Here is a 27,061-nt window from a genome sequence, read left to right on the forward strand (position 1 = left end):
CAGTGCGTGGCACGTAGTAAGCGCTTAACAAATACCAACAGCGTGGCTCGATGGAAAGAGCATGGGCTTGGGAGTCAGAGGTCGTGGGTTCGAATCCCGGCCCTGCCACTCGTCAGCTGTGTGACCGTGGGCAAGTCATTTCACTTCTCTGGGCCTCAGTTCCCTCGTCTGTAACATGGGGATGAAGACTGTGATCCCCACGGGGGGGGCCACCTGATCACCTTGTATCCCCCCAGCGCTTAGAACAGTGCTTTGCACATAGTAAGTGCTTAACAAATGCCATCAGTATTAACTTCTCTGTGCCTCAGTCCCTCAACTGTAAAATGGGGATGAAGACTGTGAGCCCCACGTGGCGCCACCTGATCACCTTGTATCCCCCCAGCGCTTACAACAGTGCTTGGCACGTAGTAAGCTCTTAACAAAATGCCGTCATCATTATTATCTTGAGGTTCGGACTCGCACCGCGCAAAGCTTCGCGCTTCGTCCCCGGGCATCTCCCAGTCCGCGAGGGGGCGCCGGAGAGCCCCCAACGGCGGCACCGCGCAGGCGCCGTGGAGGCCGGGCGGGGAGGGGGCGTGGCCTCTCCGATGGGGCGGAGCCTCTCTGCGGAGGGGCGAGGGCGGTGCGCAGGCGCGGGGGGGGGGGGCGCAGCCTCGCTGCGGAGGAAAGAGGGCGGTGCGCAGGCGCGGGGGGGGGGCAGCCTCGCTGCGGAGAGAGGGCGGTGCGCAGGCGCGGGGGGGGCGCAGCCTCGCTGCGGAGAGAGGGCGGTGCGCAGGCGCGGGGGGGGGGGGCGCAGCCTCGCTGCGGAGGAGAGAGGGCGGTGCGCAGGCGCGGGGGGGGGCGCAGCCTCGCTGCGGAGAGAGGGCGGTGCGCAGGTGCGGGGGGGGGGGGGCGCAGCCTCGCTGCGGAGGAGAGAGGGCGGTGCGCAGGCGCGGTGTGTGGTTGGGGGGGGCGCAGCTTTGCTGCGGCGGAGAGCGGGCGGTGCGCAGGCGCGGCGCGCAGGCGCGGGAGGGGGCGGGCTGACTTCCGGGGGCGGGGCTTCGGAAAGGGAAGCGGCGGAGGGGCGGCAGGTGAGTGACGGGGGGGGATCGGACCCATCCCGGCCTGACCCCGACCTGACCCCGACCTGACCCCGACGCCGGGGGCAGCGGGGGGATGGGCGCCCTCCCCTCCCCTTTCTGCGCCGCCCTTGCACCTGGGTTTTTACTGGTCTTTGTCAAGCACCTACTAAGTGCCAAGCACTGTGCTAAGCGCCGGTCTCCATACCGGCTCGCACGGCGGGGCCTCCCAGGCCCAGCAGGAGGGAGGGCAGCTCCTCCATCCCCCTTGGAGCGCGTCCGTCTCCGGGAAGCAGCGGGGCGCCGTGGCGAGAGCCCGGGCTTGGGAGTCAGAGGTCGTGGGTTCCAATTCCCGGCTCTGCCCCTTGGCAGCTGGGTGACTGTGGGCAAGTCGCTTCACTTCTCTGGGCCTCAGTGACCTCATCTGCAAAATGGGGCTGAAGGCCGGGAGCCCCACGTGGGACAACCTGATGACCCTGTGTCTCCCCCAGCGCTTAGAACAGTGCTCTGCACGTAGTAAGCGCTTAAATATCAACATTACCTCATCTGTCAAATGGGGATTAACTGTGAGCCTCCCGTGGGACCACCTGATGCCCCTGTATCTCCCCCAGCGCTTAGAACAGTGCTCTGCGCATAGTAAGCGCTTAACAAATACCATCATTATTATTATTATTGTTCTCGGGGCCTCAGTGACCTCATCTGTAAAATGGGGATGAAGACCGTGAGTCTCACGGGGGACAACCTGATGCCCCTGTATCTCCCCCAGCGCTCAGAACAGTGCTCTGCACATAGGAAGCGCTTAACAAATACCAACATTATTATTATTTCTTTATGTTGCCATTTGGCCCCCCTTTCTAGACTGAAAGCTCATCAGGCACAGGGAACTTGTCCCCCAACTCCCTTAAACGAACTCGTTGGGGACAGGAATGTGCTGGCTGTTGGGTTGTCCTCTCCCAAGCGCTTAGTACAGAGCTCTGCCCGCGCTGAGAGCTTATGAAATACCATTGACCGTCCTCTCTCGAGTGGTCTGGGTACAGTAAGGGCTCAATAAATACGACTGATTGATTGATTGACAGGTTTCCCGGCCAGAGCCGGGAGAAGAGGCTGATTCCCCCAACTCCCTCCCCGGGGCTAGAGTAGTTTATTATTGTTATATAATGGTGGTATTATTTGTTAAGTGCTTAGAACGTGCCAAGCACTGTTCCGAACGCTGGGGGAGATGCAAGGTTATCAGGTTGTCCCAGGTGGGGCTCACAGTCTTAATCCCCACTTTAATAATAATAATAATAATGATGTTGGTATTTGTTAAGCGCTTACTGTATGTGCAGGGCACTGTTCTAAGCGCTGGGGTAGACATAGGGTAATCATGTGGTCCCACGTGAGGCTCACAGTCCTCATCCCCATTTTACAGATGAGGTCACTGAGGCCCAGAGAAGTGAGGTGACTTACCTTACCCACCGTCCCACAGGTGGCAGAGCGGGGATTCGAACCCATGACCTCTGACCCTCAAGTCCAGGCTCTCTCCACTGAGCCACACTTTACAGATGAGGCAGTTGAGCACGGAGAAGTGAAGTGACTTGCCCAAAGTCACACAGCCGACAAGTAACGGATCCGGGATTAGAACCCACAACCTCTGACTTCCAAGCCCGGGCTCTTTCCACTGAGCCAGTGGAGCCAGGTTGCTTCCCGCCGCCTGGTTGGTTCTCTCTGCGTTTAGAGCACTCGTGGGACATTGGCGAGCCTTGGGCCCCGGGTCGCAGCCTCCCCGGCATTTAACAGTAATAATAATAAGGATAATAATAATTGTGGTATTTGATAAGCGCTTACTGTGGGCCGGGGACTGTACTAAGCGCTGGGGCGGATCCAAGCAAATGAGTCCCTGACTCCTGTGGGGCTTCCAGTCTCGATCCCCATTTTAGAGATGAGGGAACTGAGGTTCAGAGTAATGAAGTGACTTGTCCAAGGTCACACAGCAGACAAGTGGTGGAGCTGGGATTAGAACCCGGGACCTGTGACTCCCAGCCCTGTGGAGTCACCTGTGCGGGTGGTCTGAGCCAACCCAGGGGACTCTGCCTCCGGGGAGCTGGGGAGGCCCAGTAGTTTCCTCTAGACCATAAGCTCGTAGTGGGGAGAGGATGCGTCCGTCATATTGTTATGTGATACTCTCCCAAGCGCTTAGGACAGCGCCCTGCTCCCGGTAAGCGCTCGGTAAATACGATCGATTTGATTACCGTGCGCGGAGCACTGTAGTGAGGACTCGGGAGAGTACGGTACGGTAGAGTCGGTAGACGACGCTGCCCGGCCGCAGCGAGCTTACAGTCTAGGGTTGGAGACAGGCGTTCGTATATATAAATTATGGATCCGTGCCTAAGCGCTGCGAGATATTAACGTAGATCGATCGTGTCCGATAATTTAAAAATAGATATAGAAGTGCGGCGGGTAGGGCACGTGGCCAAAGGTCACAGGCCCAAGCGCTTAGATGACGCGGAAGGGAGAGGGAGCCGGGGAAAAGAGGGCTTAATCCGGGAAGGCCTCTTGGAGGAGGTGAGACCTGGACGAGGCTTTGAAGGCCGGGAGAGGGGTGGTCTGGCCTATACGGAGGCGGAGGGCGTTCCAGGCCGGAAGGGAGTCAGCAGCGAGATATTTATTGAGCTCCTACTGTATCCAGAGCACTGTGGGCAGAGGGCTTCGGGAGAGGACGGCAGAGTTAGGAGACCGGATCCCTGCCCTAGATTTTACAATCCAGAGGAGGCGAGAGACACTAAAATAAATTTCAGATTGGGGAAGCGACGGAACATAAGACTGCGGAGCCAAGTGCCGGGGTGGGGAGGTGACTAAGTATTCGGGGGATACCGAGTCAGGCGACAGAACAGAGAGGGGGGAAATAGGGTAAGGAGGCGGGAGACTAGTCAGGGGAAACTTCCTGGAGACGATGGGATTTTAGAAGGGCTTTGAGGGGGAGAGAGCGGTGGTTTGAAGGATCTGTAGAGTCGAGAGGGAGGACGCGGTCGACGGCCTGAGGGAGGCCTGGCCAGGAGGTTGGCGTTAGGGGAGTTAAGTGTGCGGGGTGGGTCGTGGTCGGGGAGGAGCCCACGGTCTAGAGTTTCTGCTTAATGTGGAGCTGGATGGGCAGGGAGACGTGCGCGGAGCGATCTTTTTCTAGGGAAAGTGATCGGGGCAGTGGAGCGTGGACTGGGGGGGGGGGGGGGGGGGGCAGGAGGCAGGGAGGTCGGCGAGGAGACTGATGCAGTAGTCGAGGCAGGAGGGGTTAAACGCCTGGACCAGCACCGTAGCAGGTTGATTTTTGATGGAGAGGAGGAAGGGGCAGGTGCTGGAGCTGTCGGGTGGGAAAAACAGGCGGGATCTGGCGACAGACGGAATACGTGGGTTGAAGAGGAGAGGTGGGTCGAGGAAGATGCCGAGGTCGCGGTGAAGCGGGGAGGACGGTGGTGGTGACTGCACTGATGGGAAAGTTCGGAGGAGGACAGGGAAGATGAGGAGGTGTGGAGTTTGAGGCACCTGCCGCCGTGCTGGCGGGGACCCCATCTGGCTTCCTGGACGTTGTTCTCGCCGAGGAGTTAGTTTGGCGACCCTGGGGGCCGCTCTGCCTTCCTCCCACTCTCCTGTACCCTTCCTACCCTTCTGCCCCCCGCTGCCCGGACTCGCTTCCCCCCAGGTCCGCTCCGGCTTAGGTCCGGCGAGCGGCAGGTGTCCGGACTGGGCCCTCAGAGCGGCCCCGCGACGGCCGGGGCTATTTTGGGGTGGGAGGGAGGGAGGTTGGGCTATTGTTAGCCCCGGAGAGGCCCTGGGTGACCTTGGTCCCCGCTAGGAGAGAGGCGACCTCGGTTTCTGAGCCTCGGGGCCGCAAAGCGTCCCGCCGGGGCGTGGGAGCCGGGTCCCGCTCCCTCCGCTCTGGTTTGCCGTGTGACCTGGGGTCCGCCGCTTAAGCCCCCCGGGCCTCTGTTTCCCACCTGCCCCTTCCCGCCGCCCAGGGTGGGGCTTCCGTCCTCTTGGGCAGAAAGCGGAGGGAGCGTGCGTCCGGTCCCACTCCCGGCCGCGGCCGTCCCGTGGGGGTGAGGGGGCGAGGGAGTGGTCCCGACTGAGAGGCGAGGACGCCCACCGGCCCCCGAGTTGGAGCGGCCGCGGCCCTGGGAGCCGGCGGACAAGAGGGGGGCACCGAGGAACGCGGGTGTCTTGTGCGCAGAGCCTGCGCCGGCCGGCCTGGGCCCCCCCCCCCGGCCACCTTGGACGGCGTCCCGCCAGGGCGCCACCGCGGAGCCGCGGCGGTGATGTCCGAGATGGAGACGGAGGCCGTGAGTGGGGGCGGGGCCCCCGGTGGGCTGGGGAGGGGGCCGGGAGGAGACGGGTTCCCCACCCCGGGATCTCGAGGAGCCACTGCTGCGGGAGGGTTGGGGACATTTGGGGCAGGGGGCGAGGCCCGGCTCTTGGTCTCTCTCCCGTGGCTTCGCAAAGTCCCCTTTCTGCTTCTACCTCCTGGTCCCGGAGGGGCAACTCCCCTCCCACCCCCCAGCACACACACACACACACACACCCCTCCACCGCCCCTCCGCCGGGGGCCTGATCCGGGCCGGGTCGTCCCCAGACGGTGCCCATCTGGCAGAACAGGCCCCACGGCTCGGCGCGCAGCGTGGTGCGAAGGATCGGCACAAACCTGCCCCTCAAGCCGTGCCCGCGGGCGTCCTTTGAGGTGAGGAACCCCGTGGGGGGACGGGGGGCGGGAGTCCCAGTGCCCGGGCGGGGAAGGAGACAGAGCGCCCGAGCGGCAGAGCTTTCTAGGCTCGACCCCTCTCCCAGCGTGCGGTGGGACCTCGAGGACGCCCCTTGACTTCTCTGGGCTCCAGCCTTCCCGAGGGTGCGGCGAGAAGACCGGGGCAGTGGCGAGGGGCGGGGGGCGAATCTGGGCCCGCGCCCTGTGGGCAGAGAGCGGCATCCACTACTTCTGAGCCGACCAGTGGCGCCTTCCCCGCGCCAACCCTGACTCTGTGTGTATGTGAGAGAGAGACAGACACACGGGGCTGTAGGACACCAAAGTTTCCTATTTCGGCCCACGCGGGAATTGGGCTGGGGGCTTCGGGGAGGGAGGCAGGACCCCAGTCGCAGAACAGGAGGAGGGAAACGTGTGAGGACGGGAGGAGTCGTGTGCGGGCCGAGGACGGGGCCCGGCATCCCTCCTCCCCCTCCCCCTCCCCGCAGGTCCTGCCCAGCGTCTCGGACCTGTGCCCGAGCGATGCACCCCCGGTGCCCACCCTGGCCGACATCGCCTGGATCGCCGCCGACGACGAGGAGACCTATGCCCGCGTCAGGTACCACGGCCTCCCGGGGACAGCCGGGTGGGACTGACGGTGGGCGAACCCTAAGTTGGCCGGTGGGAGTGGGGGCCGCCAGGCTTCGGCCAGCCGGCCCGGGGAGACCCCAGCTAGACCCGGCCTGCGACCCCGGACCGCTGTGGGGGCCGCCCCCGTGCCCTCCCCCCGTGCCCATCCCCTCTGCACCTCTTACTCCCGTGGTATCGGAGCGAGGCCGGGGGCAGGCGAGGGACGTCCAGCCCGAGGGGAAGACCCACCTCGGCGGGCTCACGGGGAACGGCCCCCCGACCCCCCTCCCCTCTCACACAGCCACAGTAGGTCTACGAAGGAGCCCCACCGAACTAGCCCAAGTGCCACGGCGTGAGGGGGGCCCAGAGAAGATGGGCGTCGCGGGGCCGGGGAGGGGGAGGCCTCCCGGAGGTCGGGGTCGGGACCCACCCCCTGCCCACCTCCCCGCCGCAGGAGCGACGCTCGGCCCCTGCGGCACAAGTGGAAGCCCAGCCCTCTGTGCGTCATGCAGCGCAACGCCTCGGTGCCCAACCTGCGGGCGCAGGACGGGAGGCTGCTGGCCCTGAAGAAGCCGGGGCTGCCCGCCCTCAGCCGCACCGCCGACCTGCAGGACGAGCTGACCCACCTGCGCAGCCAGATCGCCAAGATCGTCGCCGCCGGGAGCACGGGTGGGTGCGGGGGCAAGACAGCACCCCGTCCTCCTTCCCCCCGGCTCGGATCTAAAGGGAGAGTCACAATGCGTAGACATCGCCTAGTGGATGGGGCCCCGGCCCGGGAGCCACGAGGTCACGAGTTCTGAGCCTGGCTCCGTCACTTGTCTGCTTCGTGACCTTGGGCAAGTCACTTCACTTCTCTGGGCCTCAGTTCCCTCCTCTGTAAAATGGGGATTAAGACTGGGAGCCCTGTGTGGGACGGGGGATGCGTCCAACCTGATAATCTACCACAACGCTTAGAGCAGAGCCTGGCACAAGGTGAGCGCTTAACACCTACCAAGGTTAGTTTTATTATATGGCAGTAAGCCTACGCTTGTCGATACAGATAATAATTAACAGTATTCTTTTAAGTGCTTACTCTGTGCCAAACACCGCTCTAAGGGCCGGGGAGATACAAGACCTTCACGTGGCACTCCCGGACTAAGTGGGAGGAAGAACGGTTATCGAATCCCCACCTTGCAGGTGAGGGAACTGAGGCCCGGAGAAGCAAAGTGACTGGCCCCAGGTCACACAGCAAGCACGCGGCGGAGCCGGGATTAGAACCCAGGTCCTCTGACTCCTAAGATCGTGCTCTAGCCGCTAGGCCACGCTGCTTTTCAAGAGCCAGAAGTGGCCTGGCGGGGTGATGATGGGGCCAGGGAGGGGGGAAAGAAGTCTGGGGAAGGGGCTTAGGTGGGAGGAGAAAGTGGAGAGGGAGCCTTGAAGCAGATCGTCAACTTTGAGTGAGGAGAGGAGCGGGGGGCTGCCGGCTAGACCCCCCCCCCCCCCAGCCTGGGGCGGGGGATGGCGGGAGAGGGCCCACCCCTTGCTCACGGCCGGTGCGCGGCACAAGAAACGGCCCGTGGAAGGGGGCCGGCGCACGCTCACGTCTGCTTTCTGCTTCCCGTCTCAGCCTCGGCCGGCCCGCCGCCCAGCGGGGCCCCCGCGTCCTCTCCCTTCCCCGCCTTGGCCTCCTTCCCCTCCACGACGTCCTTCGTCATCAGCGACATCACCGAGGAGGCCGAGCCGGAGGGGCCGGAGCCGGGCGGGACCCCCGGCCCCTGCCCCGCGCCCGCCGCCACCACCCCGGGAGAGGGCTCGGCCGAAGAGGACAACTGCGTTTCCCTGTCCAAGGCCAGCAGCTTCGCGGACATGCTGGGCATCCTCAAGGACATTCACAGGCTCAGGCAGGGCCAAGATGGGTAAGGGTCCCGGGGGGGGCGGTCGGGGTCGGGTTCACCCCCTTTTCCCTCTGCCAGGCCAAGCCCCGAGAGGGCCGGAGCCAGCACCAGACCCCCCACCCCCCACCCCCACCCCGGGGAGCCGCCTGCTCGAAACAACCCCCAGGGCGGGTCGGGCTGGGTCCGTCTCTAACCGCGAGGGCGGGCGGGGGTCCCCGGCGGCCATGTCTGCGTTCAGAGGGCCCAGGCATCGCTCTCTCGCCCGTCTAGGAGCCGGGGGACGCTGAAGGATGGGGAGGACCCGGCCACCCTCATCTCCGAGGTCCTGAGGAGAAAGTTTGCGCTGAAAGCGGAAGACGTGAGCGGGAAGGGACAGTGAGCAGGGTGGACCCCGGGCCGCCCCTCCGTGCCCCCTCCGGCCCACCCCTCTCCGCCCTCACAGACTCCCGCTTCCCGTAGTCCCTCTCGCCCCGGCCTTGCTCTCCCCCAGGATGGCCGGTGGGGGCAGAGGCCGGGGGAGGGGCAGTTTTGGGGGCGGGGTGGGGGGGTGGTCCCCTACCTCCCCCTCGGATGTGTGGTGCTGCTACCCCGGGGCCCTTTTTCATACACCGATTTTCTAACTCTAAACACCTGCCGCCTCGCCCTCCCTCCTTCCACGCCAGGAACCATTTTTGCAACTGTGTTAAGTCCAAAGGTGGGAGGGGGGGCGGCGGTGAGGCTGCCCACCCCTCCCCCTGCACTGGGGCAGCCGCCCCCCTTTATTTACATAGAAAGTCAGGGTCCCACCCCCCCCCCACCCCACCCGCCGTCCCCCGGTTGCTCAGCCCAGCCTGTGCTTGATCACCCTGTTCCCCTGCGAGTCCTGGGAGAAGAGCAGTGCGGCCTGGGACCCGAGCGACAGGGACCGGGGGGCGGGGGGCGGGCCGGGGCTGCCCCCCTGCAGGTTGGTGGTCTCGCGGAAAGGCCGGCGGCGAGCGGTGACCCCGCATCCCTGGGAGTCCTCGGCGAAGAGCCGGCCGCAGCCGGCGACGGAGGGGCCGGGGCTCCGGCGGCCCGCCCCGCCACGGGGCGGGCTGCCTCCTGCCTCTGTCCGCCCGTGGGCCAGGACCCGGTAGCCTTCCGAATCCTGCGTGAAAGCACACGCAAGCGAGTCCTCCTCCCTGGGAGGAACGAAGCAGCGCGGCGGGGGCTGGAGCGGGCCCCGGAGGCGCTGGCCGGCGGGGGCCGGGGAGGCCGTGGGCTCCCGTGGGAGGACGGGGGAGCGGACGGCGGCCCGGACCCCCGGCGGAGGGGTCCGCCGCTCCCTGGGGCTCGGCGGGTGAGGGCGAGGACTCTGAGCAGTTGGCCTCTTCGCCTCGGCGCCGCGTCGCGCGCTCACGCTCCCTCCACCGACGGTTTGGCCTGAAAGACGCACGGAGCTGAATAAACACACGCTGACCTGCGCTGACGGCCTCGGCGTGTCTGTTCCGCGCACTCCCTCGACCGTAGTTACTGAGCGCTTCCCGTGTGCGGAGCGCTCTACTAAGCCCTTAGGAGAAGACCCTCTAGGTGGTGGACACGATCCCTGCCCACACGAGAAGCCTCCAGTCTAGAGGGGGAGACGACATCAATAGAAATCACAGATAGGGATGAACGAAGGGAGCACATTCAAGGGCGGCGCAGAAGGGAGGGGGAGGAGAGGAAACGAGGGCTTAGTCGGGGAAGGGGGTAAGAAAGAGCGGCCGCCTGCCAGATATGACGGGGGAGGATGTGCCAGGCCTCAGGAAATGGGGTGAGAGAAGAGCCGGGGGTGGGTGGTGGTAAATATACCGTATGGGTCACCTCATAGACCAAAGGGGTCCGAGCTCTGCGTCCGTGAGGGGAGGGAGGGAGCGTGCGGCGGGGGGAAAAAGCCCCTTACCCCAACATCTCCCTTGCTGGGGGAGGGCTGGCACCCAAGGATCCAGTGCTCCACTCCCCAGGGTGGGGCTTTACCCATGAGGAATTGGGATGGAGTGGCTTCACATGGGCCCTTGTTTCACTTAAATGAGCTACAGCCTGGGAGGGTGGGGGAACTCCCTTCAAGACCAAGCCCTTTCTGGGGAGGAAGGTTAACCGGCCCCTTCTCCATCCCGTTGCCCCCCGACCGGCCCCCGGCCAAGAGCCGGAGCCGAGGGCGCACGGGGCTGCCTGGGCTCGCTCTGGGCCCCGGGACGACGATCTTCCCAGCTCAGAAACGGCTACTGAAGTGGCACCGCGTCCAGCCCGGAGCGCCGCCCTCCCCTGGACCTCAGTCCGAAAGAGTCCGAGCCCGAGTTAAGCCCAACTCTCCTGCGCCTTCCCCTCCCATCCCGCGGGCGCTCACTGCCAGGGGCTGAACCAGTCAGGCGACGCCGACCTACCTGCGGGTTTGACGGGGAAAAATGAAGCGATGTGAGTCTGCCTGTGGCCCGCAGATGGCATCCTCGCCTTGGGGACGCGGGCTGGCGCTTCTCTCCCGAGGCCCGTCGTCGCCCGCCTGGCGACCAGCCTGGTGACAGCGACGCTGGACAGGACCGCCTGCAGGGAGAGAGGACATTATTTCTGGACCAGGACTTCCTCCCGCCACAGCTGCAGCGGCCCCAGCAGGAGGGCCGGGTGGACCGGCCTGGCTAGGAGACCGAGAGAAACCCGGGCCGCGGGGTGGGACACGCTGCCCGGAGCCCTCTAACGCCTTTATTTTTTTGTTTTCATGGTACTTGTTAGGCGCTTACTATGCGCCAGGCACTGTACTAAGCCCTGGGGTAGATACAAAGTAATCAGGTTGGACACAATCCCCGTCCCGCAAGGGCCTCTCGGTCTTCACCCCCATTTTACGGACGAAGTAACTGAGGCCCAGAGAAATGAAGTCACTTGCCCAAGGTCATGCGGCAGACAAGTGGCAGAGCCGGGATTAGAACCCAGGGTCCCCTGACTCCCAGGCCCGGGCTCTGTCCCCTAGGCCGAGCTGCTTCTCTTTGCTGCTGGGGCAGGGGTCGAAGTGAACCGGAGGCTCCAGCCCAGGGTGGGTGGTGGGTGGATCAGAGAGGGTCGGTGACCCGGCTGCGTTTACTCAGCTGTGGCGCGGGGAGGGCTGCAGAGGCGACGGGTCGGGTCAAGGCGCCAGGGTTGGGCCCCGAGGGCAGCGTCCTCCCGGCCCCCTGGGAGCCGGCCAGATTCCCGCCGTCCAGCCGTCTGCCCCGTCCCCCGCGCCAACCACGCTATCTACTGAGCTCCTGCTGGGTGCGGGGCTCTGTGCTACACACTGGGGAGGGGGACACCGGAAGCACGGCACAGGGTCCCCAAGCCCCATGGCGTTGCAATCGACCGGGGTGGGGAGACCGCCCCACTTTCTAGTCAGTCGATCGTATTTACTGTGTACAGAGCACTGGATTAAGCACTTGGGGGAGGACAATACAATAAAAAAATAAGACTAAAATAATGAGAAGCAGCGTGGCTCAGAAGAGCCCGGGCTTGGGAGTCAGAGGTCGTGGGTTCGAATCCCAGCTCTGCCACTTGTCAGCTGGGTGACTGTGGGCAAGTCACTTCACTTCTCTGGGCCTCAGTTATCTCATCTGTAAAATGGGGATTAACTGTGAGCCTCCCGTGGGACGACCTGATGACCCTGTATCTCTCCCAGCGCTTAGAACAGTGCTCTGCACCTAGTAAGCGCTTAACAAATACCAACATTATTATTATTGTTAATACACAGACACATTCCCAGCCCACAACGATCTTAGAGTCTCGAGGGGAGACGGACATTACTGGAAATAAATAAATGACAGACAGGTGCATCAATGCTGTGGGGCTGGGAGCGGGGGACGAATCAAGGGAGCGAGTCAGGGTGACGCAGAAGGGAGTGGGAGAAGAGGAAAGGAGGGCGCAGTCAGGGAAGGCCTCCTGGAGGAGATGGGCCTTCGATAAGGCTGGGAAGGGGAGGAGGGTAATCAGATGAGGAGGGAGGGCGTTCCGGGCCAGAGTGAGGAGGTAGGCGAGAGGTCGGCGGTGAAACAGAAGAGACTGAGGTGCAGTGAGAAGTTTAGCATTAGAGGAGCTAAGCGTGCGAGCTGGGTTGTAGGAGGAGACCGGGGAGGTGCAGCAGGAGGGGCAAGGGGAGCGAGAGTTTTAAAGCCAGTGGTGAGCAGTGTCTGTCTGATGCGGCGGTGGATGGGCAACCACTGGAGGTCTTGAGGAGTGGGGAGAAGCGGACTGAACATTTTGGTAGAAAAACGATCCGGGCAGCAGAGTGAAGCATGGGAGACGAGGCAGGGAGGTCCGCAAGGAGGCTGAGGCGGTAATCAAGGCGGGAGAGGAGAAGGGCTTGGATCAGTGTGGTCGGAGTCTGGATGGAGAGGAAAGGGAGGATTTTAGCCAGGTTGCGAAGGCTGAACCCACAGGATTTAGTGATGGATTGAATATGTGGGGCTGAATGCGAGAGAGGAGTTGAGGATAACGCCAAAATTAAGGGCTTGTGAGACAGGAAGGGAGACGGTGCCTGTGGTGACAGTGGTGGAAAAGGCAGGGTTTGGGAGGGAAGATAGGTTCCCTTTTAGACAGGTTAAGTTTGAGGGAGGACATCCAAAAAGAGACTATCTTGAAAAACGAACCCGCAGAGAGGGAGAGAGATCGGGGCCGGAGATGTCGGTCTGGGGAGCAGCCGCCAGAGAGCTGGTAGTTGCAGCCACGGGAGCGAATGAGTTCTCTGAGGGAGTGGGTGAGAGGCGGGCGGCAGGGAGATCAGCGAGGAGGCGGAGGCAGCAGCCGAACCGCAGCTTGTCGGCTGTGTGACTGTGGGCAAGTCACTTAACTTCTCTGTGCCTCAGTTCCCTCATCTGTAAAATGGGGATTAAGACCGTGAGCCCCACGTGGGACAACCTGATTCCCCTGTGTCTACCCCAGCGCTTAGAACAGTGCTCGGCACATAGTAAGTGCTTAACAAATACCAACATTATTAGATTCGACTAGGGTGCGGGCGAAGGCGGTGGGTCGGAGGGACTTTCCAGAGGAAGGCTGTGTCCAACCTGATTAACTTCTATCGACCCCCCAACACTCAGCGCTTAATATTCCTCCCACCCCTCGGCCCCTCAGCGCTTACATTCATAACTTTACATGCCGCCACGGCCCCTACCTGCCATTTATTTTAATATCTCTTTAATATTAACATTAATATTTTAATGTCAGCTGCGTGGCCGTGGGCAAGTCACTTCACTTCTCTGGGCCTCAGTGACCTCATCTGTAAAATGGGGATTAACTGTGAGCCTCCCGTGGGACAACCTGATTCCCCTGTATCTCCCCCAGCGCTTAGAACAGTGCTCTGCACATAGTAAGCGCTTAACAAATACCAACATTATTATCTCTCTCCCCCTCTAGACTGTCAGCTCCTTGTGGGCGGGGGGGGCATCTCTACCGACTCGTATTACATTCTCCCAAGCGCTTAGTACGGTGCTCTGCACATAGTAAACGCTCCACACAAACCACCGAAGTCACCGAGCCTGGAACAAATGCCACCGCTCTTACTTTTCTACATCAGCCAGATTTAGCAGCGGAGGCTGCAAGATGGGCGAGGAGTCCAAGATGTAGCCGAGGCCGTGAGCTTCTGGGACGGGGAGGATGGGAGTGAGCGTGGTTTCTCCTGAGTGCTTAAAGGAACGGGTCCGGGGACAAGGGCGATGCAGAAGGGAGAGTAGGGAAATGAGGGCTTAGTCAGGGAAGGCCTCTTGGAGGAGGCGGGCCTTTAATAAGCCTTTGAAAGCAGGGAGAGTGGTGGTCTGTCATATATTAAAGAGAGGGGAGTTGCAGGCCAGAGGGAGGATGTGGGGTTAGGGTGGGTGGCGAGATCGAGGGACAGTGAGGAGGTGTTAAAGGAGCAAAGGGTGAGGGCTGGGTTGTAGGAGGAGAGTAGTGAGGTGAGGTAGGAGGGGGCAAGAAATCGAGGGCTTTAAAGCCGACGGCGAGGAGATCTTCTGCTCGATGCGGAGGTGGATGGGCAACCACTGGAGTTTTTTGAGGAGTGGGGAAACGTGTCCTGAACGTTTCTGTAGAAAATGAGCCGGGCAGCAGAGTGAATAATGATAACAATGTTGGCATTTGTTAAGCGCTTACTATGTGCACAGCACTGTTCTAAGCGCTGGGTAGATACAGGGTCATCAGGTTGTCCCACGTGGGGCTCACAGTCTTCAACCCCATTTTACAGATGAGGTCACTGAGGCCCAGAGAAGTGAAGTGACTCGCCCACAGTCACCCGGCTGACAAGTGGCCGATCTGGGATTCGAACTCGTGACCCCCGACTCCCAAGCCCGGGCTCTTTCCACTGAGCCACGCTGCTTCCCCAAGTATGGACTCGGGTGAGGAGAGACGGGAGGCCGGGAGGTCAGCGAGGAGGCTGATGCAGTGGTCAAGGGGGAATAGGAGAAGTGTTTGGGTCGGTGGGGTAAGAGTTTGGATGGAGAGGAAGGGGCAGATTTTAGCAAGGTTGTGAAGGTTGAACAAACGGAATTTGGATCTACCCCAATGAATCAATGGCATTAACCGGCCATTTACTGAGTGCAGAGCACTGTACTAAGTACTTAGGAGACTACATCCCTCTTTTGGGACCTTGGGAAAGTCACTTAACTTCTCCTCGCCTCAGTTGCCTCATCTGTAAAATGGGGATTAACAGTGTGAGCCCCATGTGGGGGCCAGGGGCTGTGTCCAACCTGATTAACTTGGCTCTACCTCAGTGCTTAGAACGGTGCTTGGCACATAGTACGTGCTGAAATACCATAACTATTGTTAATACAACGCAGTTGATAAATACAATCTCTTCCCTCAAGGAGTCAACAATCTAGAAGGGGAGAAAGACATTAAAATAAACGGATTTCAGGCGGGGGAAATGTTAGAGTATAAAGATATAGGGCTGGAGTGCATAGCAGGTGCTTAAGGGGTAGTAATAATCATAATAATGGTACTTGTTAAGCGCTTACTCTGTGCCAAGCACTGTTCTATTTATTTTATTTTGTTTAATGAGATGTACATCACCCTGATTCTATTTAGTTGCCATTGTTTTAATGAGATGTTCTTCCCCTTGACTCTATTTATTGCCATTGTTCTTCTCTGCCCGTCTCCCCCGATTAGACCGTAAGCCCGTCAAAAGGCAGGGACTGCCTCTTTCTGGTCCCGATTTGTCCCTTCCAAGCGCTTAGTCCAGTGCTCTGCACAGAGTAAGCGCTCAATAAATACTATTGAATGAATGAATGAATGAATGAATGAATGAATGAATGAATGGGCCTATGGACCCCAGGGGCGCCCCCTGCTGGCTCCGGCCCCGAACAGCGCAGAAGCCCGCCCGCAGGCCCCGCCCCCTTCCGGTCGAGGCCCCGCCCCTCTCCCCCTCCCCCTCGCCGCCGGCCCTCACCTGCACCGGCCGCCTCTTCAGGGCCGCCGTGTCCAGCCAGACGCCGCAGGCCTCGGCCTCGGCCCCGGCCTCCGGGGCTTTCCGCCTCATGGCCGCCCAGGCGGCAGACGGAGGGGGCGCCGTCCTCCCGCGCGCCAGCGCACGCGCGCGGCTCGAACGGCGCGCGCCACGAACCGCGCAAGCGCAGTGGGCGGTGGCTCGCGCCAGACGGAGGCGCGCGTGCGCGCTAGGGGCGGGGCTGGTCCCGGCCCCGCCCCCGCCCCCGCCCCCGCCCTGCCTCAGAGGCCCCTGGGCGCCTCAGCGTTTTAATAAGAATAATAATAATGTTGGTATTTGTTAAGCGCTTCCTATGGGCCGAGCACTGTTCTAAGCGCTGGGGGAGATCCAGGGTCAGCAGGTTGTCCCACGTGAGGCTCCCAGTTAAATCCCCATTTTGCGGATGAGGGAACTGAGGCACAGAGAAGTGAAGTGACTCGCCCACAGTCACACAGCGGACAAGTGGCAGAGTCAGAATTCGAACCCATGACCTCTGACTCCCAAGCCCAGGCCGCATCATAATGTTGGTATTTGTTAAGCGCTTACAATGTGCCAAACACTGTTCTAAGCACTGAGTACATACAAGGTCATCAGGGTTCAGTGGCAAGAGCCCGGGCCGGGGAGTCAGAGGTCATGGGTTCGAATCCTGGCTCTGCCCCTTGGCAGCTGAGTGACTGTGGGCGAGTCACTTCACTTCTCCAGGCCTCAGTTCCCTCATCTGTCAAATGGGGATGAAGACTGTGAGCCTCATGTGGGACAATCTGATTACCCTGTGTCTACCTGTGTCTACCTGTGTCTATGTGTCTTGATTCTATTTAGTTGCCATTGTTTTTACGAGATGTTCTTCCCCTTGACGCTGTTTAGTGCCATTGTTCTTGTCTGTCCGTCTCCCCCGATTAGACTGTAAGCCCGTCAAACGGCAGGGACTGTCTCTATCTGTTGCCGACTTGTTCATCCCAAGCGCTTAGTACAGTGCTCTGCACATAGTAAGCGCTCAATAAATACTATTGAATGAATGAATACCCCAGCACTTAGAACAGTGCTCTAAACATAGCGCACTTAACAAATACCAACATTATTATTATTATTATTATTATTAAGCACTTACTGTGTGCCAATCACTGTTCTGAGTGCTGGGTAGACACAAGGTCATCAGGGTTGCCCCCCGCGGGGCACCCGGTCTTCACCCCCATTTTCCAGATGAGGGAACCAAGACCCAGAGAAGTCACTTGCCCAAAGTCACCCAGCTGACAAGTGGCAGAGCCAGGATTAGAACCCATGACCTCTGACTCCCAAGCCCGGGCTCTTCAAATTGAGCCACGCTGCTTCTCCAATAACGATGGTGTTTGTTAAGCACTTATTATGTGCCAAGCACTGTTCTAAGCGCTGGGAAGATAGAAGGTCATCAGGTTGTCCCACGTGGGGCTCAGTCTTAATCCCCATTGTACAGATGAGGTCACTGAGGGACAGAGAAGTTAGGTGGCTTGCCCAGGGTCACAGCAAACAAGTGGCAAAGTCGGAATTAGAACCCATGACCTCTGACTCCCAAGCCCGTGCTCTTTCCACTAAGCCATATTGCTTCAAATCATAATAATTGTGGTGTTTAAGTGATTACTATGTGCCAAGCACTGTTCTAAGCGCTGAGGTGGATCCAGGCTAATCAGGTTGGACACAGTCCCTGTCCCATGTGGGACACGGGATAGTCCTAATCCCCATTTTACATATGAGGAAACTGAGGCACAATGAAGTGACTTGCCCAAGGTCACAGAGCAGGCAAGTGGAAGAGCCGGGATTAGAACCCATTACCTTGTGATAATAATGATGATGGTATTTGTTAAGTGCTTACTCTGAGCCAAGCACTGGGGTAGATACAAGGTTATCAGGTTGTTCCATGTGGGGCTCACAATATTAATCCCAATTTTACAGTTGAGGTAACTGAGGCACAGAGAAGTGAAGCGACTTGCCCAAGGTCACGCGGCAGACGAGTGGCGGAGCCGGGATTAGAATCCACATCCTCTGATTCCCAGGCCCGGGCTCTTCCCAGCTGGGAGCCCTGGGGAGGAAAATAAGCCAGGACCAGGGGCTCAGGCAGGAAGGCCGGGGGGGGCTGAGAGGTCACCCAGGCCTCCGGCAGGGCAATAATCAATCAATCCGTCCACCCATGCACCAATCACTGATATTTATTGCACGCTCACTGCATTGGACTAAGTGGTGGGAGAGAAAGGTAGAGTAAGGAGACACAATCCCCACCCTCGAGGAGCTTACAACCCGGCGAGGGAGAGTAACTGCAGATAGAGGAAGCGGCCTAGTATAAAGATTTGTCCATAAATGCTGTGGGGGCAGGAGGGGGGTGAGTACCTAATTAGGGAGGGAAGATAGGGTGGGGAGATGAGAGATCAGGGAATTAGGTAACCCCCGGGGGCATAAGGGGGGGTTCTGGGGTCAGGTTAGAAGCGGGTCTGGAAAGTGTCCCCGGGAACAGCTGGGTTTGCCCTCCCTCCCCTCCTCCTCCCCCACCCTGTGGGGGCAACTCTCAGTTCAGCCCCAGGAGTCCCCTTAAGGCCACCCCGTTCCTGGCCCAGCCTGCCTGGCTTCCTCCCCAGGGGCCCCCGAGGCCCGGCTGGTGAAATATGGGACTTGGACAGGAAAGAGGAAGTCGCTGGCCGGGGCCGTTTCGCCCAGCCTCAGGCTGGAAGCCTCTGCCCGTTTCTTGCGGATCCTCCTCGGCGCTGCCCCCTCCGTGCCCTGTGATGGGCAGCTCCTGGTACCCAGAACACAGTCCAGCCCGCCCCTCGCCTAAACCTCCCCTCTTCTTCCGTCTCCCACCTCCCTCCGACCCCCTCCTCACCCCTGTTCCCCTGCTTGGAGCTTCCTCCCCATTTCAACCACCAAACCACTTCCCTCTCCACCTACAGGGCCACCTACCTCGCCACCTCCTCCACCCAGGACCCTTCCCTCATCGACACCCCGCTTCACACATCATAACCACCCTCATCAGCACCTCGGCACTCGTGAACTTGTCTGATTATAATTATTCACTAGTCCCTCATTTATATCTATTCTGCTGTGAATCTGTCAAAACGCCTCCCCCACGAGGCTCTAGGTTCCTTGAGAGGGCAGGGATGGTGCCTTTCAGTTCTTGTTGCGGCACGGTGCTCCGTCTGCTGGAGGGGCCGTCCGCACCGCGAAAACTGGCTGCGGTCCCCACTCCCGGGGAGGGGTCCCCCGAGCCCCGGGACAGCGGCTGGACGGGGTCAGAGTCCACTGCGGCCGCCGGGGGAAATGATCTGAAAAATCCATTCGGTGCGGAGGAGGAGGAGGGGGCGGGGAAGGTTAGGGCAGCCAGCAGGGAGACAGCCAGAAATGGGGCGGGGTGGGGGGGGAGAGCAAAGGGGAAAGGGGAGAAGCGGGACTAGGAAGAACCTTGACTTGGTAGATTCCCCCTCGGGGCAGAGCGAGAGCCCCAGGCCCACCCGGGACTCTGCCCCTCAACCCCCCTCAGGCCTCGATCGCGGCCCCCGCGCTCCCCTAGCCCACCTCCCCGCCGGGATTGGGGACTCCCGCTGTCCACCCCCCAATCCGGGCCCGGTGCGTAGCTGTCGCCCCACAGTGCCCAAGGTCCCCGGGGCCGGAAGGAGAGGAAGCAGAGTGTGGCTAGGGATAACGGCCCCACCGAGGCCCAGCGGAGGACGCAGCTTCCTTAGGGGCGGAGGGGGCCCGGGGTGGGAAGGGGCTGGAGTCTACAGGGTCTGGGAGTTACCTGAGGGACAGGGGGAAGGTGAGAGACGGACGCTCTTGGCGGTCTGCCGGCCACGCTGACCTTAGCCGTGCCAATCTGCCCCACGGGCCAGTTGACTCAGCCTTCTAAGCGAGGGGCGATCGATCGCGGGCTGTGGACGGGTGTGTTTGTATGTGTGTACGAGTATAGGTGCGCGTGTACCGACGAATACGTGTGTGTGTGTGTGTGTGTGTGTGTGTATAGGCGAGTACGAGTGCAGTGTGTGTCTACAGGTAAATATGAGTACGAGGGTGTGCGTACAGGTAAGAGTGCAGATGTTTATGTACAGTTGAAGACGAGTGCAGGTGTGCCTGTGTGTATACACCAGAGTGGCAGTCAGGGGCACGCGGTGAAGCCCTCTGGCTCACCCCTGAGATCAAGGGTAAAGGATCGAGGGGGCTCAGTCCTCCTTGCGGCTCAGTTCCCGCCGCACCCGGCTGCTCATGTAGAGGGCGGTGAGGACGCTGCAGGCCACGGTCAGCAGGAAGAGGGCGGAGAAGTCGTGGGGCGGGTGGCGGTGCAGCCCCTCGTAGACGGCCCGCCGGCCCCCGTAGTCCAGCGCCACGGCCTCCAGCTGCGCCAGGGTGCACAGCACCAGGAACGCGTGGAACAGCTGGTGGCCCTGGCCGAACAGGTGACACTTGCCCGGGAACCAGCTCTCGGGCGAGCAGGCCGAGAAGAAGGCGGCGGCCAGCAGGAAGAAGAGGACCTGGCACTTGTGGTAGAGGATGGCCGGGTCCTCGCGGCCCAGCTCCTGGGCCACGTAGATGCGGTGGACCACGGGGCTGATGTCCAGGGCGTAGGCCAGCCCCGAGGGCATCTCCTGGCACACGTGGCCCAGCAGGCCGGGCAGCTGGCGGTACTTGGCGTAGCAGGAGCCGGCGCAGGACAGCCAGGCCAGGAAGGCCGCGGCGGGCAGGAAGACGGCCGCCACGCGGGCGTGCCAGGCGGGCTCGATGGTGTAGTAGAAGTGGGCCAGGGCGCTGCCGAACTGGTAGACGGCCACGCCCACGTAGTCCAGGAAGAAGAAGCTGTAGTGCCAGAACTCGGACTTGGCCTGCAGCAGGTGGGCCGCCGCGCTGAGCAGCAGGTAGGTGATGGAGGCCAGCACGATGAGGAAGAGCGGCCGGGCGTGGGGGTCACCCACGAAGTCCACCGTGCCCGCGAAGCGGGCCAGGCGCAGCAGCAGGGCCAGGGCCGCCGCCAGGTGGGTCCACACGTTGACCGCCTCGTTGTGCGTCTGGAAGAGGCTCAGGAAGTAGAAGTGCCAGGCGCGGTGCAGCGGCCGGTAGCCCGAGTAGATGTGGGGCTTCCAGAAGAGGCGGGGCACCTCGGCCCGGCCCACCGTGCTGCCCGGCTCGGGCGCGGCCAGGGCGGCCAGCAGCCCGGGCAGCTTCCAGACCTGGCGCGGGCTGGGGAAGAAGCGGCTCATCTTCTGGACCGCGGCCGTGGCCATGGCCGACGGGGCCTACGGGGAGGGGCGGGCGGTCACTTCGAGACCGGGACCCCCCCCACCCGCCCCTTGGGGTCCACTCCCCCGACCCCAGAGCGGACCCCGCCTCCGCTTCCCGCTCGGACCCGCCCTGACTCTCCCGGAGCCCCCTCCCACGCCTCCTCTGCATCTCCAGACCCGCCTCCAAACCCGCTCCGATACTGCCTCCCAAGCGTTTAGCACAGTGCACGCAGTAAGCGCTCAATAAGTACCACTCGCTGACTGACCACCTCCCTCTCCTCCAGCCCCGGGGCGGTCGAGACCAAGCGGGCTGAGTTCTCGGCTGCCTGATTTCTCTTGGCCGGGCTGATTCCCGGCGGAGGCCTCTCCCCCTCCATCAACTCCTGTTTCTCAAAGCCTCACGGAGGAGGGGAGAGGAGGGCCAGGAGGAGGCAGGGGCGGCAGGACGCTGGGATCAGGACCAGGAGTCGGGGCTCCAGACTCCCCTGTAGACCGTAAGCTCGTCGTGGGCAGGGACTGTGTCTGTCTGTTGTTGTATTGAACTCTCCCAAACGCCTGGGCCAGTGCTCTGCACACAGTAAGCGCTCAATAAATAAAATTGAATGAATGAATGAATGAAAAGGACAGATGCCTGGCGGGCTGGGACTCCTCGGGCTGACTGGGGAGGTGGACGCCTGAGACCTGCTGAGGGTCTCCCGGGTGCCCCATGGGCACCCCATAAATAGGGCACCCCATAAATACCTGAAGGGAACACAGAAACTCCCTCAGGCTGCCCGGAATCACCCCCCTCCTCCCCCGGCCCTTCCCAGCCCCTCCCGGATTCCCAAGCATCTTTTTTCTCTACAGGCGAGGCCTGTCCCATCTTTGATCTTTCCCCCGGGAGCCAGAGGGGGAAGAGGAGAAAGGAGGATAGGTCTGTGGGGGGAGGGAGATGGCTGGACCTTGGACTTACCCAAGGTCACAGAGCACGTCAGGGGTAAAGGATCCAGGCCTCCACCAACACGGAGCACAAGGTTCTCTCTGCGGGACTCGTGATTCACCAGGAGGAGCTGAGCCAGGAGCCAAGAACTCTGTGCCAGAGGGGGGAGTGAAATACCAGTCAATCAATCCATCGATCGATCACATTTATTAAACGCTTACTATGTGCGGAGCTCTGTACTGAGTGCTTGGGAGAGTACCGGAGAGTCCTCTAGATGGTAACCTCCTCCTCTAGACTATAAACTTCTTGTGGGCAGGGAACGTGTCTACCAATTCTGTTATACTGTAATAACAATAACAATGGTGTTTGTTACCTTACTAGGTGTCAAGCACTGTCCTAAGCACTGGGGGAGATACAAATTGATCAGGTTGGACACAGTCCATGTCCCACATGGGGCTCACAGCATTAATCCCCATTTTACAGATGAGGTAACTGAGGCACAGAGAAGTTAAGTGACTTGCTCGAGGTCACCCAGCTGACAAGTGGCAGAGTCGGGATTAGAACCCGAGTCCTTCTGACTCCCAAGCCTGGCAGCGGCTTAGAACGGTGCTCTGCATGCAGTGAGAGCTCAATAAACACGACTTACTGAATACAACAGATTTGGTAGACGTGTTCCCTGCAATTATGGGCCTAAATGCTGTGAGGCTGAGGATAGGGTGAATAAAGGATACAAAGGGAGTAAGGGAGATGTAAGCTTAGCTGGGAAAGGCCTCTTGGAGGAGTTGTAACTTTTAAGGTTTTGAAGGCGGGGAGAGACTGTAAGACAAGAATTGGCAGGGAGTTCCAGGCCAGAGGCGGGACGTGGGTGAGGGGCTGGTGGCGAGATAGACCAGTAGGTAAGGCAGGATAGGATAAATACTTGGATCAGCACTGTCGCTGTTTGGGTGGAGGAAAGCGTGGATTTTAGCGATGTCGTGAAGGCCGAAGCAACAGGATCCGGTGACGTCGAACGCGTGGGACGACTGAGAGAGATGAGTTGAGGATAACGCCAAGGTTACAGTCTTGTGAGACAGGAAGGATGGTGGTGCTGCCTACAGTGATGGAAAAGTCAGGGGAAGGACAGGGGTTGGGTGGGAAGATGAGGAGTTCTGTTTTGAACACATTAAGTTTGAGGTGGCTAAAGGCGGGAGGAAATATGAGACTGCAGAGAGGAAGAGAGATCAAGGCTGGAGATGTAGATTTGGGTATCAACCCCAAAGATACGGTAGTTGAAGCCGTGGGAGCAAATGAGTTCTTCAAGGAGATGGAGAAGAAAAAGCGACCCAGAATTGAGTCTTGAGGGACTCTCACAGTGAGGGGATGGGAAGCAGAGGAGGAGGCGGGGAAAGAGACCGGGATCGAGCAGCCAGAGAGCTGGGAGGAGAACCAGAAGAGGACAGGGTCAGGGGAGCCGAGGTTGGATAGCGTTTCCAGAAGAGGGTGGTCTGCAGTGTCGAAGGCAGCTGAGAGGTCGAGGAGGATCAGGATGGAGTAGAGGCCGTTGGATTTGGGAAGAAAGGGGTCACCGATGACCTGTGAGAGGAGCGTTTCCGTGGAGCGAAGGGGGCGGGTGCCAGATTGGAGGGGGTCGGGGAGAGAAATGGAAGAGGGGAAGTGGAGGCAGTGGGTGTGGACAATTCTCCGGAGGAGTTTGGAGAGGAAGGGTAGGAGGGAGAAGGGGCGATGACTGGAAGCCTGGAATCATAATAACTGCGGCATTTGTAAAGCGCTTACGGGGTGTCAGGCACTGTACTAAGCACTGGGGTGGATACAAGCAAATCGGGTTGGACACAGTCTCTGTCCCCCCTGGGGCTCACAGCCTCAATTCCCATTTTACAAATGAGGTGACTGAGGCACGGAGAAGTGAAGCCACTTGCCCGAGGTCTCACAGCAGACAAGTGGTGGAGCCAGAATTAGAACGCACGGCCTTCTGCTGTTTCTCTGAAAATGCTAGGGACCAGGTGGGTCGTGGGGAGGGGGGAAGATATTGCTTGTTCATACTTCCCTGCTCTCATTTCTAGGCAAAATCGGCCAGGAAGAAGGGTTCTCCCTTTCTGGGATCCCTCAGGAAGGAATGGGGAGGGACATGTCGCCTAAAGTTGCCATAATAGGCTGCAGCCTGATTTCTTCTCGGCCAAGTCACGTTTCTTTCTAGCAGTCACATTTCCCCGGGCTGCAGCTCGGGAGCGGGAAATGGGCTCCTGGAAGTGGGAATCGGCAGCCTCTCTCCCCGCCTCCCCACTCCCAAGGGGGTTCTCGGATTTACCGGGGTTCCCGGGGAACAGGGCCTGGGTATCCAGGCTGTTCCTGGAGGGAAGACTACTTAACCTTTACTCTATTTTCTCCATCCCAAACAAAGACCACCCAGGTGGGAACTGCTGGGTTTTCGAGAGCAGTTGGGCCTCGCAGCCTAACTCTCCCAAGAGCTTAGTACAGTGCTCTGCCCACAGTAAGCGCTCAATAAATATGACTGAATGAACTAGCCCTGGCTGGAGAGGGTGGGAAGAGGTCAGACTGGGGCAGAGAGAAATTAATTAATTAATGATGGTATTTGTTAAGCGCTTACTATGTGCAGAGCACTGTTCTAAGAGAAATTAATTAATTAATGATGGTATTTGTTAAGCGCTTACTATGTGCAGAGCACTGTTCTAAGCGCTGGGGTAGACACAGGGGAATCAGGTTGTCCCACGTGGGGCTCACAGACTTCATCCCCATTTTACAGATGAGGTAACTGAGGCACAGAGAAGTGAAGCGACTTGCCCACAGTCACACAGCTGGCAAGTGGCAGAGCCGGGATTTGAACTCATGACCTCTGACTCCAAAGCCCGGGCTCTTTCCACTGAGCCACGCTGCTTCTCTATCCCCCTGAAATCAGGGGGCCGCCCCCAGGAACAGGCCCCAGGGGAATCCCAGAAATCAGGGGGCACAGAGAGCTGGCGAGAGCAGAAGCCCCAAGTTTCCAGGCCAATGAAACAGCCCTTGGGCCTGGCATCTTGGGATGCCATCTGCAAGGTTGTGGTATGGGGGACATCGGGGGCACCAAACTCTTGGACCCAATTCCTGGCTGGGCCGGGGGACCACGTCGGGGGACCTCGGGGGAGGCGGGGAGAGGAGAGGGCTCCCTGAGAAGGATTGAAAGTTTGGTCGGGGGGCAGTGGGGTCTCGGGGGGCCTGGATTTGAGTCCCTGACCCTAGACTCAAGCAGATCCCTCGACGACTCTGTGTGAGCCCTCCCCCGCATCCGGGACCATCGAACTGGTGCTTGGTATCGGTGAAACCCCGGCTGGGGTGGGGAAACACTTGCTTCAGCCTCTTATTGATTTGCCCCAGCTCTTGGTCTGCTCCTGGGGCATCAGACTTTGGCCCCGGGCAAGAACCCTTCCTGCCATTTACACCAAAGCCAACATAGGGCTTCCCCCCACCCCTGCTTCGAAGCCTTATTGAAGGTCCATTTCCTCCAAGAAGCCTTCCCTGACTGCTCTAATTCCTCTTCTCCCACCCCCTTCTGCTTTGCCCTGATTTGCTCCCTTTAGTCACCCCTCTCTCAGCCGCAAGACACTTGTGTACATATCCATAATGTATTTATATATATATAAAAAGGTCTGTCTCCCCCTCTAGACTTTAAACTCATTGTGGGCAGGGAATCCATAATGTATTTATATATATATATTAAAGTCTGTCTTCCCCCTCTAGACCGTAAACTCGTTGTGGGCGGGGAATGTGTCTGTTATAGCGTATCCTCCCAAGCGCTTAGTACAGTACTCGGCACACAGTAAGCGCTCGATAAATACAATCGATTGATTGCCCTTCCGAATGGCCCGATCGTACCCTTCTTGCTCTTCATCTTCTAAATGGGGGAGGGTGGGGGTGTGTGTGTGTTTTGGGGGGAAAGGGTGTCACTGTCACAAGAAGCAGCAAATTCTCCTGCAGGGTGGAGGAGTGGGTGTGTGTTGGGGGGGGCGGTGGGGGGGATTCTTATTCCGGGAAACAGAGGAGGCCCAGAGAGGTTGGGTGGCGGGTCTGCCGACCGTCGGCGGGGGAGTCCGGCCCTGTGCCCCACGGTGGGGGAAATCGAGGCGGAGAGGGGCGTGGTTTGGCCGAGGCCCAGGGCGAGAGGGACCCCGGGGGACCCCCCCGTCCCTCCCCCTGGGGCGTTCGGGCCCCTGCAGGCTGGGTCGGGGGCGGGGAGCCGCCCCCAGGAACGGGCCCCAGGCCCTCCCGGAGGCGCTGGCCGGGCCCCCGCCCCCCGCCCCATTTCTGACCTCCAACTCGGCTCCATCCTCGCCGGGAGGGTCCCCCCGCCCGCTGGGCCTGGACCCCGGGTCCCGGGCCCCCCCCCCCCAGGGGCTCCAAGGGTCCGGCCCGGCCCCTCGGTCCGTCCCCATCGTCGACAGGTACCTGGGTCCGGGTCCGCCGCTGCCGCCGCCGACCCCGACCCCGATCCCGACCCCGACCCCGGCCGCGAAGCGCGATGGAGGGACGAGGAAGGGAGGGAGGGAGGGAGGGAGGGAAGCGGCGACTCCACCCCTGGGCCGGGCCGGGCCGGGCCGGGGGCGGGGCACCGAGCCGGACCCTCCCCCACCCCCTCCCCCTCCCCCGGGGATCTCCAAGCCCCTGTTTGCAGGCGCCTCCCTCCCCTCCTCGCCCCCCAAACCCGGGGCACTTCCCTCCCCGAGGGGCTTCCTTCACAGAAATGCTGCCCCTGGAACGTGCTGGGCCACGGCAGGGGGATGGACTAGATGACCTTAGGCGGGGGTGGCCTTCCCCCCTAACTCCCACCCCCCACTTTGGTCATCCCCGGCCAGGGGCCGGGCCTGGCTCTGACTTCGCCGTGGCCCCACTGCTGGTCTGGACTCATATGACCCAGGACATCCCGAGCCCTAGAACCCTGGTCCTCCCCCCCCCCCCCCATTCCCACCAGAATGGGGTCTAATAATAATACTGTTGGTATTTGTTAAGCGCTATACTATGTGCAGAGCACTGTTCTAAGCGCTGGGGGAGATGCAGGGTGACCAGGTCGTCCCACGTGAGGCTCCCATCCCGCTTCCCACAGAGCCCCAGGGCCCCGGGACCTACCCTTCCCCATTCCCCACTGACCGGAGAGGACCACCATAATCACCCTGAGGCAACACAATATTTTGTGTTGTTTCGGAGGGGGTTGCTATTTGTTAAGCCCTTA

The 27,061-nt window shown here is 60.6% G+C and overlaps 3 protein-coding genes across 4 annotated transcripts; 1 reads left to right on the plus strand and 2 right to left on the minus strand.

Annotated features, from left to right (window-relative positions):
* Positions 1 to 1,024: 1,024 nt before the first annotated feature.
* On the plus strand, positions 1,025 to 9,711 carry MTFR1L (mitochondrial fission regulator 1 like). The gene is made up of 7 exons (XM_029081352.2): positions 1,025 to 1,070; positions 5,263 to 5,371; positions 5,662 to 5,766; positions 6,273 to 6,382; positions 6,848 to 7,062; positions 8,000 to 8,288; positions 8,538 to 9,711. Exons 2-7 carry the CDS (start codon positions 5,348 to 5,350, stop codon positions 8,644 to 8,646), a joined length of 852 nt encoding a protein of 283 aa, XP_028937185.1. The 5' UTR covers positions 1,025 to 1,070; positions 5,263 to 5,347; the 3' UTR covers positions 8,647 to 9,711.
* On the minus strand, positions 9,070 to 15,818 carry LOC114817452 (aurora kinase A and ninein interacting protein). Its single transcript, XM_029081353.1, has 3 exons — positions 15,658 to 15,818; positions 10,649 to 10,805; positions 9,070 to 9,668 (listed from the first exon to the last, which is right to left on the minus strand). Exons 1-3 carry the CDS (start codon positions 15,745 to 15,747, stop codon positions 9,088 to 9,090), a joined length of 828 nt encoding a protein of 275 aa, XP_028937186.1. The 5' UTR covers positions 15,748 to 15,818; the 3' UTR covers positions 9,070 to 9,087.
* Positions 15,819 to 17,857: 2,039 nt separating this feature from the next.
* PAQR7 (progestin and adipoQ receptor family member 7) lies at positions 17,858 to 26,322 on the minus strand. 2 transcript variants are annotated; one of them, XM_029081212.1, is made up of 3 exons: positions 26,281 to 26,322; positions 21,877 to 21,994; positions 17,858 to 20,939 (listed from the first exon to the last, which is right to left on the minus strand). In XM_029081212.1, exon 3 carries the CDS (start codon positions 20,925 to 20,927, stop codon positions 19,872 to 19,874), a length of 1,056 nt encoding a protein of 351 aa, XP_028937045.1. In that variant the 5' UTR covers positions 20,928 to 20,939; positions 21,877 to 21,994; positions 26,281 to 26,322; the 3' UTR covers positions 17,858 to 19,871. The 2 variants fall into 2 exon arrangements, with proteins under 2 accessions (XP_028937045.1, XP_028937044.1); XM_029081211.1 differs by lacking the exon at positions 26,281 to 26,322 and adding an exon at positions 22,763 to 22,930.
* Between the last annotated feature and the right edge of the window lie 739 nt (positions 26,323 to 27,061).

This window comes from Ornithorhynchus anatinus, chromosome 16 (genome assembly GCF_004115215.2).
Source record: "Ornithorhynchus anatinus isolate Pmale09 chromosome 16, mOrnAna1.pri.v4, whole genome shotgun sequence".
NCBI classification, from domain to species: domain Eukaryota; kingdom Metazoa; phylum Chordata; class Mammalia; order Monotremata; family Ornithorhynchidae; genus Ornithorhynchus; species Ornithorhynchus anatinus.

What these genes read in the sequence shown, in the direction of transcription:
- PAQR7 (XM_029081212.1), bottom strand. Translation starts at nt 20,927, where the DNA reads ATGGCCACGGCCGCGGTCCAGAAGATGAGCCGCTTCTTCCCCAGCCCG.
- LOC114817452 (XM_029081353.1), bottom strand. Translation starts at nt 15,747, where the DNA reads ATGAGGCGGAAAGCCCCGGAGGCCGGGGCCGAGGCCGAGGCCTGCGGC. An exon ending in TGAAGAGGCGGCCGGTGCAG is followed by an intron (nt 10,806 to 15,657) that starts GTGAGGGCCGGC and finishes CTCTCCCTGCAG; the next exon opens with GCGGTCCTGTCCAGCGTCGC. An exon ending in TTTCCCCGTCAAACCCGCAG is followed by an intron (nt 9,669 to 10,648) that starts GTAGGTCGGCGT and finishes TGCGTCTTTCAG; the next exon opens with GCCAAACCGTCGGTGGAGGG.
- MTFR1L (XM_029081352.2), top strand. Translation starts at nt 5,348, where the DNA reads ATGTCCGAGATGGAGACGGAGGCC. An exon ending in GCCCGCGGGCGTCCTTTGAG is followed by an intron (nt 5,767 to 6,272) that starts GTGAGGAACCCC and finishes CCCTCCCCGCAG; the next exon opens with GTCCTGCCCAGCGTCTCGGA. An exon ending in CGTCGCCGCCGGGAGCACGG is followed by an intron (nt 7,063 to 7,999) that starts GTGGGTGCGGGG and finishes TTCCCGTCTCAG; the next exon opens with CCTCGGCCGGCCCGCCGCCC.